Source organism: Rutilus rutilus (assembly GCF_951802725.1).
Source record: "Rutilus rutilus genome assembly, chromosome: 18".
Lineage (NCBI taxonomy): Eukaryota > Metazoa > Chordata > Actinopteri > Cypriniformes > Leuciscidae > Rutilus > Rutilus rutilus.
This window is the reverse complement of record NC_140231.1, coordinates 33,199,057-33,219,228: the sequence shown is the minus strand read 5'-3', so window position 1 is coordinate 33,219,228 and position 20,172 is coordinate 33,199,057. Positions and strand designations below refer to the sequence as shown.

Here is a 20,172-nt window from a genome sequence, read left to right as displayed (position 1 = left end):
CAAACTCAATTGCGTTTGCAATAATTGAAAAATCCTGACTGAGGTTGTCATAATTCATGCATGAAAAGGTTAATAATATAAAGAATCCTTTTCCACTATAAAGAGCCTTTTGTGCAATGGAAAGGTTCAATGGATGTTAAAGGTTTGTCATGGAACCACAGATGCCAACGAAGAACCTTTATTTTGAGTTACTGTTAATTTACTGTAACCTATTAATGTGCAGTGTTTTACCAGAATATGATAAATGTCCATGAGCATTTTCATCAGAATAGTGTCATTGCACAGCCAACAGGAAACCAGATTCTCCTAATTGAATTCAGGACAAGTTAATATATAGTCTGTGTCACTGCTCCTCTTCCCATCGCTTAACCTGGTGGTGTTAGATTATTCAACCATGACAGTATGAGCGCCATGAATGAAATTCAGTCTCATAAAATCAACTAAAGGAAATGACAATGAGAATTACTAACAAAAAGCTTGAGATTCACTCTGTTTTATGAGTTTATTACCTCCATTAAAGCGACTATGGAGCTCTAATGACACACCTTACCGTAGATTGAAAGGTGTTACAATGTAACTTACTGCACGTGATGGCAGTGTGAGCGCGCCCTCTGGCGGAGGGCGTGAACGCGCAGTCAGCTGACGTCATCCGATGACGTCGGAGTCTATCACGTGACACTTACAATCACATGACGAACAGAAGTTGAAAACAGGAAGACATCGAACTCATATTTTAATCAGGTAAAGCTTTATATGTCTTCATCGCTGTTTCTACTCAAAGCATTTTTATTTGTAATTATTCGTTTATAAATGACAGTGTCTTATCAACAGATGAAGTAAACAGATCGTAAACTCATTGTCTTTTGAGTCAAAAGATAACTGTGATATGCACTAGTTTATTATGCCTCACCGTTATTCTGAAACATTTTGTATGCAAAACAATCGTGCTTGTAAAATGGTGTCTTTATGTATGATATGCATCACCTCCTGTGTTTGTGAATTGATCCAGTATGTGAAATGGCCGCAGCGGTGGAGAGAACAGATGATCTGGTGCGAGAGTATCTGATCTATCGAGGTTTCAACAGCACACTCAAACATCTGGACTCAGAGATCAAAGCAGACAAGGAGAAAGGCTTCAGAGTGAGTTTGTGTGTTTATTCACCTCCTCCTGCAAGCCTGGCTTATGCAGAGGTGTTGAATGTAGGACAATATAGCTTTAACAGGCTTTTAATAAACATTAAATAAGGTTTATCACATCAAAAAGGTCATGTGCATTCGAATATGAGTATGCATGAATGAAATGTACATGTGTATAATATGTGATAGTGTAAATGTTGATGTGTGTTCCAGGTTGATAAAATCATCGATCAGCTCCAGCATCTGATTCAGAACCATGATCTGGCGGGTCTGAAGGAGTACTGGGCGTATCTGGACCGCAGGCTCTTCTCCAGGCTGGAGGACGTCTACAGACCCACCGTCAGCAAACTGAGGACCAGCCTCTACCGCTTCTACGTCATACACAGCGTTCAGGTGCAGCACCACACACCTCAGCGCAGAAACTAAACAACTGCATTAGAACATGTATTTTTGCATGAAAGAAAATAAAGCCTATTTTTGGATTATTGCATTATTATTATTATTTTTTATTTCTTTGCATTGTTGTGCTATTTTCATCACAATTCCACACATTTACTACTCTAATTTTGTTACTGCTATGCAAAAATAAGCTTCAAGGTAGTATTAAATTTAATTTATACTGATCAGTAATTAAAATTATCATTATCATTGATATATTAATGAATATAATATTAATTAATATATACTTAATATAAATAATAGTAAATAATAATAACAATACAAATGTTATCAAGTAAATATGTATTTAATACAAATAGTAAACAGCGCTAAATTTAATTTATGCTAATCATTACAAATATCATTAATATATAAATATATACTTAATATACATTTAAAAAATAGTAACGTTAAATAATAACAATGCTATTATTTAAATAAATAATAACATTAATAATACAAATCCAAGTAAATATATACTTAATATAAATATTAATAAAATAACATAAAATGCTATTAATTAAATAGATACTTAATATAATAGTAAATTAAATAATAATTATATTAATTCTAAAAAAATAATGAAATAAAAAAAAGCTATATTATTTCAAGTTAGTAAAAATGTAATTTATGCTGATGGCGAATTTGTACGGATCAATACTTAAAATTTTAATAAATATAGTATTTATTAATATATATTTATATACTTAATATTATATAAAAAAATAATAATAGCATTAAATAATATGAATGAATATATAGTCAATATAATGAATAATAAAATAAATATATAATAATAATAATAATAATGTTAAACAATTATTAATGAAAAATTATGATTAATAGATAAAAAAGGATTGGTTCAGTGTCTCTGTAGTTTATGTTGTGAGACTCATCTTGTATCTCCTGTGTCTCAGTCGAGGAATCCAGAGAAGACGCAGGAGTTTTTCCAGAGGCAGGCGCTGGAGCTTCAGGCTCAGCCGGAGTGGCGGGAATGGTTCGCTCTGCCGTTCATTTCCACACCGGAACAGAATCCCGTCTTCTCTCCGTACTTCTCCCGCCAGTGGGCCGACACTTTCCTGGTGTCTCTGCACAACTTCCTCAGCGTGCTCTTCCAGTGCATGCATATCCAAACACTGCTGTTGCCCGGCAACCCATGCGCTCACTGTAACATCCGTCTATTATGGGATGGGGGGAATTATGATCGTCCTTCAGCTGTTTAAATAGCCTAAATGTGGCTTTGATGCTTAGAAATGACATTTAGTGTGTACAAATTTTTTATGTGGATTAATCCCTGATATTATGCAGATCATATATAATCATATATAATGTGATGAAATTGATAGTGCTCCTTAACAGCTTCACCTCTGCCTGCGCTCTTGAGCTTTGACAGTGAAGTACAGAAAATCACGGGTCTTCAGGAGGAGAACGAGCAGTTCAGACAGATGGTGAGATCTTCACTGTTTACTAGTTGAGCTAGTCAGTAATTCCTGATGCAACATGGTAGAGATGCAACTTGCACTAAAATATACATAGTTCAGCTCGAACATGTACAGTGGTGCACTTACAATGGAAGAAGGCTATGGGATTAGTTTTACGCCAAAAGTATCACAGCATGCGACACTGTTTTGCAAAAACGTAAAAACTTGTATATAAAAAAAAGCATTTATCAAAACTTATTTAAAATTACACTGCACAAAACTGAAACATGAATTCAAAATAATGTTTTCCTTTATTTTATTGCTGGTTTGTGCTCTCTCTCTCTCTCTCTCTCTCTCTCTCTCTCATTTTGTGTACACTTATGCTGTTTTATCACTTGCTTTTCTAAATGTTATATGTATTTGAATTTTATGTAAATGAGGAGGGTATTTAGCGTCACCATTGGTCCACTAGTTATAGATTGACGGCTCCTCTAGCCAATCAGAGTTTAAAGGGACAGTTCAGAGTTCACCTTAAAAATGAAAGTAAAGTCCTCATTAATTCACCCTGGTGTAAAAGAAACACACAAGTTGTGATAAATCAACACGCAATATGAAATACAATACCTAGAAATCCCAAAAAAGTAGAGTTAAATATCTCTCTCCGGTTGTCAGATGACAGATGTGAACGCGATAACTTCTTGTTACAACGGATAGATAGAAAGTACATGGATTGTATTTCATGATGTGTGTTTTTTTTTTTTTTTATCAATCTTGATTTCTCACAACTTGTGTGTTTTTCTGGGTGACTCGGAGTGAACTGCGGCGCTAATAGAGTCTCATGAACGTGCAGCCGAGCACAGACCAACGGCCAAGATCAGGATCTTCCTTAAAGTCCCCCTGTAGTCAATAATGTTATCCCTTAAAACTCATCTTAGATCACCAAAATGACATATTTAAATGTTTTTTCCTTGAAAAAAAATAAATCTTCATGCCTTAAAATATCTTGAATGTAACTCGACACCCTTGCCTCATTTAGTATACACGGTTCTATGAATATGCAAATGAGCCCCGCCTCCACTCACTCACTCACTCAGCTCAGAGATCCACTGGTTGACGATCACACGTTGATCTGATTGGTTACAAGGTAGTTTGTGACGTCAGAAACACCAGCGATTTCAAAGCGTGTGTTTGAGACTGTCTTTGGTTCACTGCAGTTTTAAGGAGGAAATACTCAGCAATGCTGTCGACTTATGAATTTACAAATGGTTTGTCTTAAAGCACATTAAAAACACCACATAGACACATAAACTACATTAAAAGCTGGATTTTCACCAAACTAATTTTTTCAAGAACAATTCTCCTTTTGAGGTCCAAAAAATAATGAAGGGCGTACGGCATTAAAACAACACCAGGGTGGGTAAATGAGGACTTTACTTTCATTTTAAGGTGTACTGTCCCTTTAAAGTTTTGATTCATGCATATTATTTTTCGATCTGTGTCTTTGAGTGGCCTATTAACCCCCTTAGAAGAGCGGTAATTTTGTTAAGATGCATCTGTCTGTAATCAAACATCTCCCTTCGTTCCAGTTATTTGCTCTTCAAGGAGAATCACGGCCAAAGAAAGACGAGATGATGGTGCATCACAAACTCCCGCCGTACGTCCAGCACATGGACCGACTCGGCGACACTGAGCTGTGAGGAGACTGTAGGACTGAAATCATCCGTTTGTTCACACTGGGTGTTTTTATCCAACCATTTCACATTATGTCGATGTTTACAATGAACTGAAAATAATGAGACTGACGAGCATTTGATCAGTGAATAAACATTCACTTGAAACGTAACTTCCTCACAATAGTCTTGATTGTGTCTGTGATCATTTCTGTACATCACTGTGATAATACGGGGTTCATTACGTTTGATTTTGGGAAAAATCTGGTAAAAATATGAAATCAAAACTATTTTTGATACATGTGAAGCACACAGAACGTATCTGCACAAATATCAATGAGGTGTAAAGGTTCCTGTTCCTGTTCCTGCAAGCTCTTCGTGAATATTAAATCATTTTTAAACTATGATTCTAGACAAAAAGCCTCTTTGTCTAAAGTTAAAAGGCATTCAAACTGGAAAAGGGAAAACGGATGAAGGGAAGTGAGCGGGAAAATCAGGTAGTGTGCAGTGTGTGTGTGTGTGTTTTCAGAAACGTGAGCGATGTTTCATCTGTTTTCTCAGTGATCTCGTGTACAGTCAGAGGAACGTGAACATGACCACACCGACCAGAAACTTCTTCTCCACGTTCCTCCCTCAGGCCAGACGGGCTCCTGGGAAAACGGCGCCGGGGCCACAATCCTCGCCCACGCAGGCCTCGCTGGGCCGGAAGGACTCTCCCGCCGGAGCACAGGTACATCCAGCGTTATTTCAACATCGTTAGGATACTATTAAAGGGATAGTTCACCCAAAAATCATTCTAGGTGTATATGACTTTCTTCTTTCAGACGAATACAATCGGAGTTATTAAAAAATGTCCTGGCTCTTCCAAGCTTTATAATGGGAGTGAATGGTTGTTTCTGTTTTGAAGTCCATCAAAGCACATTCATCCACGATAAAAGTGCATCTATACATCATAAAAGTGCATTTATCCATCAAAAAAATGCATCTATCCATCATAAAAGAGCATCTATCCATCATAAAAGTGCATCCATCCATCATTAAAGTGCATCTATACATCATAAAAGTGCATCTGTCCATCATAAAAGTGCATCCATCCATCATAAAAGTGCATCCATCCATCATAAAAATGCATCTATCCATCATAAAAGTGCATCCATCCATCATAAATAAAAGTGCATCCATCCATCATAAAAGTGCATCTGGGGGGTTAGTAAAGGCCTTCTGAAGCAAAGCGATGCGTTTGTGCAAGAGACATATTCATATTTAAAACTTTATAAAGTAAAATAACTAGCTTCCGGACAAATTAACATACGGATTTCACTGAAGTCTAAAGTGCAACTTATGCGAGTAATGCAACGCTACTTCTGACATCATGAGTTGCGTAAGTTGCGCTTTAGCCGTAAGTACACTACATATGGCCATTTGGCCGGAAGCTATAATTTTAGTTTGTGTTAAATATGGGTATTTTTCTTAAACAAACACATGGCTTCGCTTCAGAAGGCCTTCATTAACCCCCTCATGACTTGACTTTTTATTTTTGGGTGAACTATCCCTTTAAGCTCTTTCCATTTTCATCTTTCTTTAGTGTGTTTAAGTTGCTGTGTGAGCATGAAAAAGTTCTTCTCTATATCAGAGTCAGTGTTTCTATACTCCTGAAACGCCTCCATTGTAGTCTTGAGTTTCTTCCGGGAATGAACACGTCACAATATTCCTCATTATAATAATTCATACGCAGAATAAAGGGGCGGGGCCTGGTTGAGTAGTAGTGTGTTAAACTGGTGGTTATGGTAAGGGGCGGGACATTTCCCAAACACGCTCGAAGCGCTCGACCAATCACAATACACTGCTCCAGCCGACCATTCAGAGCACAGTGTGCTTTTCAGGAGGAGGGGCTTCATAGAGACAGGAAGTGAACAGAGCGTTACTGACAGACTGGGAAGAGAGGAGCTGCAACAATGGAGAATATGAGGAGAATAATAATGTATGTCTCGATAGTTTTTATAAATGTTTGCTTAAACACTTTAAAATGGTAAACATTAGTAAACATGAAGTAACAGTAAGAAAATTCTTACAAAGAATTTATAATTCTCTAAGGTCAACATTTACTAATACATGATTAAAATCAAACGTCTATCTTTTTATAATTATTAGATGGAGCTAAACTAACAAAGAACAGTTATATTTTAATGTTTTATTAATGTTAACAAATATTAATAAATACTGTAATGTAGTGCTCATTGTTAGTTTATGTTAGTTAATGCATTAACTTATTGTATAAGTGTTACAAATGTTGCTTTGGCAACTAGATGTCTTTCTGTCTTTCCGCTAATCTGAAGGTTTTTCTCTCTGTGATTTTCAGTCCGTAAAAGCAAAAGATCCGCCGGCCGCGAAAGACTTGAAGATGCCCACTGTTTCCGCGGTGACGGTGGACTCGGCCACGGGTCATCCCCGAACGAGAAGAGTGCATGACCACGAGAAAGAGAGAAAAGAGCTGCTCTCCAAACCCTCAGTGCAGGTCCGAGAAACAAAGACCTCTCCGTCTCGCTCTCTGTTCATGTTCAGTGTTTCCTGCGGTTTGCTCCTCGCGTGACACTGGCACTACAGTAGCCAAACACTCATTCATGGGATTCGGTTCGGGACGTACTTTTCCCATTCATTTCATGAACCAAACCAAACAGAAGAATCACTACATTAACTTTATAAATGTTCAGATTTCTGGGAACACTTTACAATAAGGTTCCATTTGTTAACATTAGTTTAACATTAACTTAGATTAGTACTTTAATATAGTAGTATATTTTTCATTCTTAGTTCATGTTAACTAATGTTAAACCCATCCTGGGTTTGCTATTATTAAAATGTTTATATATGTGACCCTGGACCACAAAACCAGTCATAAGTAGTACGGGTATATTTGTGGCAATAGCCAACACAGACTGATCTCATGAAATGGCGTATGTATGACACGCCAATTCGTATTTCCATTTTTGGCGTGCTATCAACACGCATAATCGCTTTTCAGCGTGTTTATCAACGCCGTTGACTTAACGTTACATTACTCTCTATATAAATATATATGACTTACCCCAACCCCGTCCCTAAACCTACCCGTCACTGGGGTTAATACCATTTATGAGTCTTCCCCTACCATCCTAGTAAAAAAATATCGCTCCCCAGATGTAGATTTACATTTTGCTTCGTTTCGCTCGGACATTTAACGGCGTAGACATACACGCGGAATCACTCGGACATTTAACGGCGTAGACATACACGCGGAATCACTCGGACATTTAACGGCGTAGACATACACGCGGAATCACTCGGACATTTAACGGCGTAGACATACACGCGGAATCACTCGGACATTTAACGGCGTAGACATACACGCGGAATCACTCGGACATTTAACGGCGTAGACATACACGCGGAATCACTCGGACATTTAACGGCGTAGACATACACGCGGAATCACTCGGACATTTAACGGCGTAGACATACACGCGGAATCACTCGGACATTTAACGGCATAGACATACACGCGGAAGATGACGGCGTGGACATACACGCGGATAGCTCAAAATGCGTATAGATAACACGCCACTTGACTTGAAAGTGGCGTGTATGTTTACGTAAAGTCATGATGTCATGTTGGCCAACAATACATTGTATGGGTCAAAATTATACATTTTTATTTTATGCCAAAAAATCTTTAGGATATTAAGTAAAGATCATGTTCCATAAAGATATTTTGTAAATTTCCTACTATAAATATATCAGATTTATTTTTGTGAGTGGATGCAGCAACATCGAGGACTTTAAAGGCGATTTTCTCAATATTTAGATTTTTTTTGCACCCTCAGATTCCAAAGCTTATTTATTCAGCTTTCAGATTATATATAAATGTCAATTTAAAAAATTTGACCCTTATGACTGGTTTTGTGGTCCAGGGTCACATATAATGAAGTTGAAATCACACTGACATCATCATTCATTATCTATCGTGTTTCTCCGTGTGTATTTTTGATTTCCACAGAGTTCAGAGAAGAAAACGGATTTGGATCCAGACACTCAAACCGAAGCTCTTCCTGATCAAATGGACTCCACCAATCAGACGCGAGTTTGTGAAGTGGGCGGAGCTGGAGTGGAGCAGCCCTTTATTAAGCTGAGTCAGGAAGAGTATGGAGAACATCACTCATCCATCATGCACTGCAGGTGGGTGTGGCCAGGCAACATTAAATGGGTCGTGTTATGGGTTATTGCATGTTCATGTTTCTTCAGTGTGTGTAATGTCACAGTTTGAGCTCAGAGTTCTTCTTCACAGAGTCAGTGTTTCTGAACTCCTGAAATGCCTCCATTGTAGTCTTGAGTTTCTTCCGGGAACGAACACGTCACAATATTCCTCATTATAATAATTCATACGCATAATAAAGGGGCGGGGCCTGGTTGAGTTAGTTAGTAGTGTGTTAAATTGGTGGTTATGGAAAGGGGCGGGACATTTCCCAAACAGGCTTGAGGCTCTCGACCAATCACAACACACTGCTCCAGCCGACCAATCAGAGCACAGTGTGTTTTTCAGGAGGAGGGGCTTCATAGAGACAGGAACTAAACAGAGCGTTACTGACAGACTGGGAAGAGAGGAGCTGCAACAATGGAGAATATGAGGAAAATAATCAACATTCAAGCTGGAAAACCTGTTCTAGTAGAGACCAAGACTAACCAAGACCAACATCAAGACTTTGGAAACGGTCTCCTTTTAAAAACAGTCATAATTTACTGTCTAATAATCATCATCCTCCTCTGAATCTATTACACTGGCTGTATGATTGCTGTATGTAAATGAGCTCTGTTGTGATTGGCTACTCTCTGCATACGGTTTCGGATGCTTAACACTGAATTGGTGTTGATATGTTCATGGACGTTTCTGTGTTTTAGTTTCACTATATGAGCTTTTATTGGCATCATCAGTTGTGTGTTTGTGTTTTAGGGTGGACTGCTCTGGCAGAAAAGTGGCCAGTCTGGATGTGGACGGGGTGGTGAAGGTTTGGGCCTTCAATCCCATCATGCAAACCAAAGCCACCATCATGTCCAAGTCTCCGCTTCTCTCTCTGGAGTGGGCGGCCAAACCTGACAGACTGGTAAATCACAACACTGTTCATGAATATACCCAGAGAAATAGATTCAGATGGCATATACATTAACAGTGCTTGCATTTTTAAGCTGTAAATGTTGCTAAAAACAGTATTTGGTTGGTTTTACTGGTTTATGTGGTGTTTTACTCCTGCAGCTGTTGCTCGGCAGTGGCGTCGGCACGGTGAGGCTTTACGACACGGACGCCAAGAAGAGTTTGTACGAGATGTCAATAGACACCGTCCACCCGCGGTGAGTCCCCACAGATCACTGGTGTTGGGCACTGACACAAATTTCATGATTCGATTTCAAAGTAAATCAATCTCTCTCAACTAATGTGGTGAACTGTTTAGGGAAGCCTGTCAGTACATTACTAAAGGTTGAAATTAACAGCTGATTTGTGTACAAACATTTTAAATTGCACATATGGCTGTTTAATAAAAAAAAAAAAAACTTTAATAATAAATTCTTGTGTTTCTACTCCAGTTTGTTTATTTAAACATTTTAAATGATATCTGATGGATTTATTTAAACATACATTAAATATTGAATAGGGATGCCACTATATTGGTATCAGCCGATACATGTTAATTTTTAATATTATCGGGCCGATAATAAAATTTGGCCGATTTATTAAAGCCGATAAATAATGGATTGTTTCCTTCAGCTGAGACACTTCAGATGTGCACTGTTTACCATGATGATATTAAATAGCTTGAAATATGATTGGAATTACTTCAAAAAAGGAAAATACAATTAAGTGCAACATGTGCAGCTCAAGTCTGTCAAATCGGCTACATAAAATTATAATGAGAACATCATTATAATTGTGTGCTTGAGACGTGAATTTTAATGGTGAGACTTTTGTTTTTGTAATCAGGCTCTCAAAAATTATAAAAATTGTTGATTTATCGGCCAAAATATTGCTTATCGGCTTTTAAATATAAAGAATTATCGGTTATCGCATTGGGCAAAATTTTGATATCGGTGCATCCCTAATATTGAAGAACAGGTTAAGTACAAATATAATAAATATGCAATAAAGTGCATATATTGATCAAAATGCTGCTCTCTAGAGTTATTTTTCGAGCTAATTAACAAGTTTATGGTAATTAAATGGCTTTCCTGTTGTTCACAAGCTGTTTTATTGACGTCTTTCCGTGGTGGAAACACTGATTGATCGATTACATGAGACATGATTCATTTCAATTAGTTGCTGTTTCTTTCAATATTCCTTCTGATGTTCATTCATGTTTATTTGGTGCTACAACTACAGTAGTAAAGTGGACAAGATGATCGGTTCACGTGCCGCTTGAACTGAGACATTCAAGAGAGGCGCAACCAATAATGTTTAGTGTAGTTTTCTTCACGCATCAACTTAAAAAACAGCATAGACTAAAAGATCGAATTTTGAGATTTAAGAATCGATATCAGTTTATCAAAATGAGAATTCAACCCAGCCCTACAGATTACCCATAATGCACCAGGATTTAAATCTCAATTGCTACATGCATCTTATTGATAAGCTATGGTTGCATACTCTTTCATATACTATTTTTTATAAAGTAGTCCACTCAGTACGTATTCATGTGTGTTCAGGATCCTGTCGCTGGCCTGCAGTCCCAGCGGGACGTCGTTCGTTTGCTCCGCGGCGGCTCAAGCTGCTAATTCTGCAGTCGCGACGGAGAGCGACGCACGAGGATCCGGTCCCGTATCCGGACATCTGCTGCTGTGGGACACCAAAACGGTCAAGCAGCAGGTACTGAAGCCAAACGTCACCAACACAGACAAGTAACGTCTGCACACTGGTTTTTACTGACGTTTATCTTGTTGTTATTGCGTTCAGCTGCAGTTTTCGCTGGAGCCGGGACCGGTCGCCATAAACTGCACGGCGTTTAACCACAACGGAAACCTGCTGGTGACCGGAGCGGCGGACGGGATGATACGGCTGTTCGGTAGTTGTTTATTTCTACAGCACTTTATACAATACTGACCGTTTCGAATCAGCTTCAGGAAAATAACAGTGTCGATGTTGCAAAATTCATCAATTATGAAGCAAATTCAATCTCAGCTATAAAGCCGCTCTACAGAAGACAATAGTGTCATTATTTAGTTCAATTCAGTGTTGATTCAGTTCAGTTCAATAACTTTATCGATGTTGCAAAGTTAGTGACATTAGCTCAATTCAGTTTTAATTTTGTTCGTATCCAATAGTGTCAGTCCTGGTGCCATTAAATCGATAATATTGCTGTCTTCTAAACCCCAAGTGTCAGGTTTATGTTATGTTTGTATTTCATTGTGTTCAGTTCCTGCTTTTTGTTCCCCATTTTCCCGCTTCTTTTCTGTTTTCTTGGTTCTGATTGTTTTGCGCACCTGTTTCTTGTTCAGTTGGTTATCTCCAGTGTATTTAAGCCCACTGTTCTCTGTCCAGTATTGTCTTTGCCTTTTTGTGAGCGTTTTTACCCTTTGGCTGCATTGGATCTACCTTTTCTACTCATTATCCTTCCTCGCCTGCTTCTTGACACCAAGTGGCTCTCATTTAATTTGCATGTTGAAATGTTTCTCTGCAGACATGCAGCGCTATGAGAGCGCGTTGAGCTGGAAGGCTCATGATGGTGAAGTGTACAGTGTGGAGTTCAGCTACGACGAGAACACGGTCTTTAGCATCGGAGAGGACGGGAAGGTGAAGGGAATCTCTTTCTGTGTTTATTCTTATCTGTTCTGTAATCGCTGATCAATGTCATTAACACTAATTATGTCTTTGAGCCACACACACTGATGCAAAGTTCAAAAAAGCATGCATTAAGGTATACTGGCTAGTTTATTGCTGCATCATCTAATAATTTTCATTGAACATGGATTGGATTAATTTAACATTCAGAGATTATTTTTGCTATCAAATATTTCTTAATAACATTACCTCATATTTTACTTCTTATTATAGAACTTTGAATATTTTCTAAATAAATAGAAAGGCATAATACAACACACAAAGTTAATTAATAAACTATTGGTTTGCTATACCGGCCTTTTTCATTCTATATCCGATGGTTTTAAATCTACTTAAAATAAATACTTTCATTGAACCTGTTGTGTAATCTACAAAATGTTTAGCCTTCACGTGAAATTCGCATGGATTTCTTGATTTTGTCCAAAAAAACCCAACAACAACAAACAATGATAAATGTGATTCATTTCAGTGAATCAGTTTAAAGCTCTGATTCAACAATTAATTAATTTCTGTTTAGACACCACCAATTAAATGTTCATCTGAGATTGCCGTATGTAAACATGTTGTGTTTGTTGTCAGTTTGTTCAGTGGAATATCCACCGCTGTGGCGTGAAACAGTCGGAGTACTCGCTATCCCAGGATGCCGTGGGGCCGTTTGTGCTGTCGGGTTACAGCGGATATAAACAGGTTCAGGTTCCACGCGGTCGTCTCTTCGCTTTCGACTCCGAGGGGCAACATGTCCTCACCTGCGCCGGTAATGGAGGAAACATCTACCGGGTAAACACACATTTACCAACCGCTCTTACAGATGAGCTCAGTTCATTGAGGAATTGGTTCAGGTTTTTGTTTGGTCCTCTGTTTTGTTACCAGTATCTTTTTAGCTGTTTCTGTCATTATCAATTAAGGCTGGTAGTTTTTTCAATTAAATAAATATATATATATTTTTAAATCTTGTCGATTCTCAAAAGCCATGAATCTTTTTTTTTTTCTGTATTTATTTCCGCAAAGATTGAACTTAATCATGCGTTCAAGTTTGTATACAAGTTTACAAGTCACTTTCGTTTGAGCAAGATGGCGGCGTACCTTCTCTTAATTAACTACACAAATACAGCAACCGCCTCCAACTCGGAGCTCAAAGAAAATTCCAAGTTTCCCACTTTCTCATGCGCTTTCAACTCAGATAAACACGATCTTTCCAAACATGACTTGGACGCATCAACTTGAATCTTATTACTTCTCCACTAGATGTCACCCTCATATTAACATTTTTTCAGTTCTTAAACAGTTAGTTCACCCAAAAATGAAAATTCTGTCATTAATAACTCACCCTCATGTCAAACGAAGAATTTCGTTCATGTTCTGAACACAAAATGAGAATTTAATGAAATCTGAGAGCTTTCATTATTAGCACAACAGCTAATGTTTTAAGATTTAATTATATTTTATCCTAAAAGTAAAATAACATGATCCTTTTTGAACAAGGCATGTGACTGCTTAGGCTATCATTTTCCATCAAAATTCAGTTGAAATAGAGAGGTGGGTTGTTTTAATGTATGTGTACCTGAAATAAAGAGTTTGATATAAAGTTCTGTGGCTCTTAATTTCTTTGGATTAATTCACCATTTGTAAACTGATAAATAAAAACTGATTTGTATTGAATCTATATCCATTTAATCTGATTGAATCGACACATCTGTACCGAATCAGTGTAATTTCAGTAGCTTTGATATAGAATGATAGTTTTTATTCATATTTTGAATTTTTGTTTAATTAGTTGTCATCTTAATTTGAAAGTTTTAGTAATTAAATCTAGTAAATCTATCTTCTCTCCTCTCGTCTAGTTGAGCAAGGCAGACGTGGGTCTCGAAAGCGTCTTGTCTCTCGGTGGTCATAAAGCACCCGTCGTGACGGTGGATTGGTGCTCAGCGATGGACTGTGGCACGTGCCTCACCGCGTCTATGGACGGCAAGATCAAACTCAGCACGCTGCTCGCTCAGAAACCCTGAACAACGGGTCGGAAATGCCAGTGAGGAAGATGATGATGAAGCAGAAAACTCACATGATGTCTTATGAACCAGTCATCTCTGACATGTGACCAGTAGAACATATCATGATATCAACAATGTTACGGATTCAAAGACGATGAATTTACACTTGCACAGAATGAACGCAAAACAAACCCTATAGATCCAGAGATTGATGATGTGTTTTTCACAAAGCATTTATGTTTCTGTGTGAGTTAGTGATGTCTTTTGAGCATGTGTGGAGAAATGTTACGTTAGAAAGAACAAACATATAACGAACAAATATGATTGAGTCAGGTCAGTGAGAAAGGGCATTAGCTTCACATTAATGTTTCTGTTCTTCTGATGCTGTTTATTTCTTACTGTTGGAACCTTAAAATGCAACTTTACCAAGTAATAAAATATTTGAATAATGGTCATATACAATTGTTTTTTTGTCTGTTGTACATTCAAATAAATATCATCAATTAACAAAATCCTGTATGTCATTTAAAGTGTGGTTTTGTGGAGCTCGGTTGAATTGCAAATACATGGAAAAACAAAGTAGTGTTTGTATAAATGAGTGAAATATTTTTACAGGTCAATGGATATCCCAGAAGTTGGGATATATCCCAGTGACGCATGTATGTGTCAAAATGCATGGGATACACCTTAAAATATGCTTAAAAGTTAAACTGGCAAAGAGTGTACATTTTTCACTGGCGCTTCTTAAGAAAAAAAGTTCACAATGTCACACTGAGTAAAACTGAAAACATTCATCCACAATCATCTTTAATACTGCTCACTGATATTATAATATGTTATCAAACTCATTGAACATTGAGACTCATTAAAATCTCCAATAGAGCCACGACACCAAGCTGTTATTGATTGGAAGCTGCCTATAGATTATCATAAATGTGTACTATATTGGATTGTGTTACTAACTAGGGATGTCACGATTCTTCGATTAAATTAGAGAACTCGATTTATTTATAACATTCATCTGGGAACCCAATGTGCCATTTATCAGATTTGAAACGCAATTAATTTATAAAACCTACGCCAACACAGGAGAATACATCAATATGTTTCTAAATATGCAAAATGTTCTACATGATTTTAAAATAAATGTCCAAACCCTCGCACTGAGTTTGCATGTTTTGAGTTTCTAGTAGTGACCAAAATATTAAAGATTAAGTAAACATTTGAAAAAATGTGTTTGGCCAAAATTAAACAAGGATCTGCTGTACAGTGTAACAACATCAAGCCATCGGCGCCCTCTGCGGGCTTTTATTATAATACATAATGGACATAAATTGATAAGTTTATTTAATGTATAGACCTTCTGTAGCCCCGCCCCTTTTCAGTGCTGCGCTCGTTGTCTTTTGACTTCTGGTCTGTATTTTGTTTATTAATGAACGGCTCGTTTTAAAATCTTCCCTGTCTACTGACATTAGTTAGGCCAAGTCATCTGCTTTAAACATTACAGTCCTCATGATAACTTTCGTTAACTTTACATTAAGTAAATCCACTTCGAAAGCTCCTGGACAGCGATGCCATAGAAATATACAGAGCGACCGCAGAAACGGAAGTCCAAAGACAATATTCTAAAGATGGCCGCGCCCTAGTTTCTCTGGCACATAAGGTCTATATGTAGGCTATTTTAACAGTGTTGTTCTATAAAACCATGTGATTTCTTGCTTTTTATACTTTATTTGAACCAAAATTATCGCCACATTGTTATTATATATTTATTTAAAGTAATTTTAAAGGCTATTGTTTGTTTAGGTCTATTTTTATTACCACAAAAATATCAGATTACTCGATTAATCGTCAAAATAATCCCTTATACTAAAAACAATTTTTGTCTTGTAATTTGGAATCAGTAATCGACTAGTGTCTATCTGTTATGTATGGAATGCCAAAGCTAAAAATATTAAAAATAAATAAATACATAAATAAATATACAAATAAATGTAAAAAAATAAAATAATAATAATAAATATATAAATAAATATACATAGAAAAGAAAAAAAACGAAAATAAATAATTATTTATACATTTATTTCCTTATTTATGTATATATTTATTTTTTTCCATATTTATTTATTTATTTATTTATTCTTTAATTTATTTATACATTTATTCATTTATACATTTATTTATTTATTTATACATTTATTTATTTTTACATTTATTTATTTCTACATTTATGTATTTCTACATTTATTTATTTCTTCATTTATTTCTTCCTACATTTCTTCCTGCGTAGGGTAATGAGGAGGGGGTGGTTTACCTCAGACATAGCAATCGAGCTCAGAGTAAGCGAAGGCGAAGGGTTGAGGCCACAGTGACACCCTGTGGCGAAATACAATAAGTATAGCTCACTGATGTTGATGCGGTCTGTTCCTTTTTGTATTCATGGTTACAAATGAAATGTTTAACCTTTTGAGCGCTATATGGGATTTTTATTTCAGTGCTGAGAGTACGGTCCCATATATGGGATTTAGAATGTTCAGTGACGACATAACTGCCAGATTCAAACTGTGCTTTTGCCATAGACCGTAAAGAAGGCTTTCACGCGTTGGCTGGCGCTGAGCCAGAGACGGACGCGCGCAGCCCTGTCATATATCACAATGCAGTGTTTTCAACCTCACAATGTTTATTTTAGGTTTCAGACATTTAAATACACATAAGCACTAGTAAAACAATACATTTGGAGTTTGTAAAATACACACACTGATGTATGTGGAAGCAGCAATAATAATCTATTCAAATATAATTTGCCGACGTGTGTTATTCATATCAGACAAACACAGTGGAAGTAACTATAAAGTTTACTCTTCTCACAGTTCACCGACCACTTTCTTGCATTTATTTTTCGGGAGACACTGATGACTCACAGCAACAGGATTCTCTGAACTGCGGCGCAAAGATCTCACGTTATAGTAACTTAACTGTTAGATCAAGATCAAGATTAGTTATAAAGGTTTTTAAATGACCAAACACACTCACATACACATTTTTGAGAATCGGAATATCAGATAGTTGATGACATGGTAAGCAAGTTTGTGAATATTTTGAATAAAAAAGGGAAAAGGAAATAAAAGCGATACATCAGAGTTATTGTGGCTGCGGTGTGTCACGTGACAAATATGACGCGTCGCCATGGAAACATTAAGGGGGAACGTTCTAAAATAACAGTCGCCTTGAAAAAACTCACTATGGGAGTCAGTTAGAATATTAAAATTAAGCGTGAAAGGGTTACTATATGCATAATAAACGACGCTGGCTTATCTTTTTTACTAAGCAAGTTATCAGTGTGTATTGTTCATTGATGGTATAAAGTTAAGCCCCCTTAACAATTTCACATGCCCCTCAGTCATTTCATCCTGCAGCCGGACCTGCCCAGGACATTTTACAAATCCAGACAAACGATGTTCTACGGCCATGTCCGGAATAAAGAGTAGCCTATCCATGTCACACAGTAAGATTTAGGATTTATATACCTCGCAGTCACAGACCGCATCAACATCAGTGAGCTATACTTATTGTATTTCGCCACAGGGTGTCACTGTGGCCTCAACCCTTCGCCTTCGCTTACTCTGAGCTCGATTGCTATGTCTGAGGTAAACCACGCCCTCCTCATTACCCTACGCAGGAAGAAATGTAGGAAGAAATAAATGAATAAATAAATAAATGTAGAAATACATAAATGTAGAAATAAATAAATGTAAAAATAAATAAATGTAGAAATAAATAAATGTATAAATGAATAAATAAATTAAAGAATAAATAAATAAATATGGAAAAAAATAAATATATACATAAATAAGGAAATAAATGTATAAATAATTATTTATTTTCGTTTTTTTGCTTTTCTATGTATATTTATTTATATATTTATTATTATTATTTTATTTTTTTACATTTATTTGTATATTTATTTATGCATTTATTTATTTTTAATATTGGCAGCTTTGGCATTCCATAGTTATGAGGTTGAAGGATGAACCCAATAGCAGACAGTTTGCAGGACACACAAGGTTTATTATATACAAAAAGGGAAAACAAAACCCACGAGGGGGCAAAACAAGACAGGAATGACTGTATAAGACTAACAAGACTAGACTAAGACGTGAGCTGTGTCCCAAAGTGAAGGCTGCGTCCTTCGAAGGCCGTATTTGAAGGCCGGTATTTGAAGGCCGATTGCGTCACAGCGGCGCGACGAAGGACGTCCCAATTCAAAGGCTGCATCCTTGGAAGGTCGCATTTGAAGGCCGATTGGGTCACCGCGGCTCGATGAAGGCTGTCCCAATTCAATTCTCCATCCTCCGAAGGCCGTATTCGAAGGCCGGTTGCGTCATCGCGCCGCGACGAAGGCTTCCCTGATTCAAAAGCGACGCCAAATGCACCCTTCGTTTCCCCGTGAAAAGAAGGATACATAAATTGACACTTAGCGGCCTATCCTACCCCATAAGTCATTGCGCGCCGTTGAAGACAGCATTTATTTATTTATTTTTAAAGGCGGCCGAGACGAGATCGGTGGTGGACAGCAAATTCACATTTAAATGTAAGTATTATGTTTTCATTTACTCAAATAGCTAGCGAAACCAGAGTTAAATTTTCTTATAAACTTCTCCTTAACTCCTTCGTCACCATTGCGTGGCTTCATTTATTAGGTAGTTTTAGGCAAAACTTGTGGTAATAACGTTATTAGTTTAACGACCTATTTGTAATATTTGCACTTGTGTATTATAAGAAATATCACTCACCCAATAAAGCCCAAAACAATAAGAAAAGCAGTAGATAAGGCAATGGGGTTTCACTTTTATGTGTTTTTGTAGTGCTGTCATGCAAGCTATGTGGTTTTAACCTAATTTTAGTATACAGAAATATGATTTCTTAAGTATTTTGTATGCATGTCTTGATGTGTCATATTTTGCAGTGTTAACAATGCACTTAAGATTGCTCCTCTGTGTTAAGTACCCTTTTCTGCTTTTTTAGAAGAATTCAGGAAAAAATGGGTCTATCTATATATATATATATATATATATATATATAAAGAAAAGTACACACATCTTTGCTGAAATGTATTGTCCTGTTGTTGTTAACAAGCCATGGTTCATTTGCTCTGCCTTTAGGATTGCAAGTGTCCTGGGACAGGAGAGGGTGTGAGTGGGAAACCCACTGCTGAAGCTTGGCCCTGGTTTGTCCTCATGGATGAGGTGTTGGGACAGATGCATTGCACCAACCCCCCTGTCCTCATCGCCTCAATCCCTGAGGACACACCAGGGGCGAGTTCAGTAGTGGGTGCCCACGGTGAGGAGGAGCCAGGGGCAGCAGCACCAGCACAAAGGCGGCGAGACAGGACGAGTTTTTGGATTTGATCAGAGAAGAAATGCAACTACAGAGGGAGGCAGAGGCGAGGAGTGCACCGGACAGAAGGAAGAGGATGGACAGGCTGTTTTCTCTTCTTGAGAGAATGATTGAAAAATATATATATTTTCTACATATTCTTGTTTAACTTTTTTCACTTTTATTTTTTAAAAGAAAAATTATGTACATTTATTTTTATGCAACTTTAATTGTGTAAATAAAAGAGAATGAATTGCTCTGGACATTGTTTATTTTTGTAATGA

The 20,172-nt window shown here is 37.1% G+C and overlaps 1 protein-coding gene across 1 annotated transcript; it reads left to right on the top strand.

Moving 5' to 3' along the window:
* Positions 1–608: 608 nt before the first annotated feature.
* wdr91 (WD repeat domain 91) lies at positions 609–14,892 on the top strand. The gene is made up of 16 exons (XM_084387038.1): positions 609–741; positions 1,010–1,140; positions 1,351–1,530; positions 2,493–2,700; positions 2,941–3,023; positions 4,583–4,689; positions 5,228–5,396; positions 7,026–7,181; positions 8,700–8,878; positions 9,651–9,801; positions 9,951–10,045; positions 11,393–11,552; positions 11,640–11,748; positions 12,364–12,476; positions 13,104–13,301; positions 14,366–14,892. The coding sequence occupies exons 2-16, from the start codon at positions 1,018–1,020 to the stop codon at positions 14,528–14,530; spliced, it is 2,196 nt and encodes a 731-aa protein (XP_084243164.1). The 5' UTR covers positions 609–741; positions 1,010–1,017; the 3' UTR covers positions 14,531–14,892.
* Positions 14,893–20,172: the final 5,280 nt, after the last annotated feature.

Coding starts and splice junctions, on each gene's coding strand:
- wdr91 (XM_084387038.1), top strand. CDS start 1,018: ATGGCCGCAGCGGTGGAGAGAACAGATGATCTGGTGCGAGAGTATCTG. Junction 3,024..4,582: donor ACGAGCAGTTCAGACAGATG/GTGAGATCTTCA, acceptor CCTTCGTTCCAG/TTATTTGCTCTTCAAGGAGA. Junction 7,182..8,699: donor TCTCCAAACCCTCAGTGCAG/GTCCGAGAAACA, acceptor TGATTTCCACAG/AGTTCAGAGAAGAAAACGGA.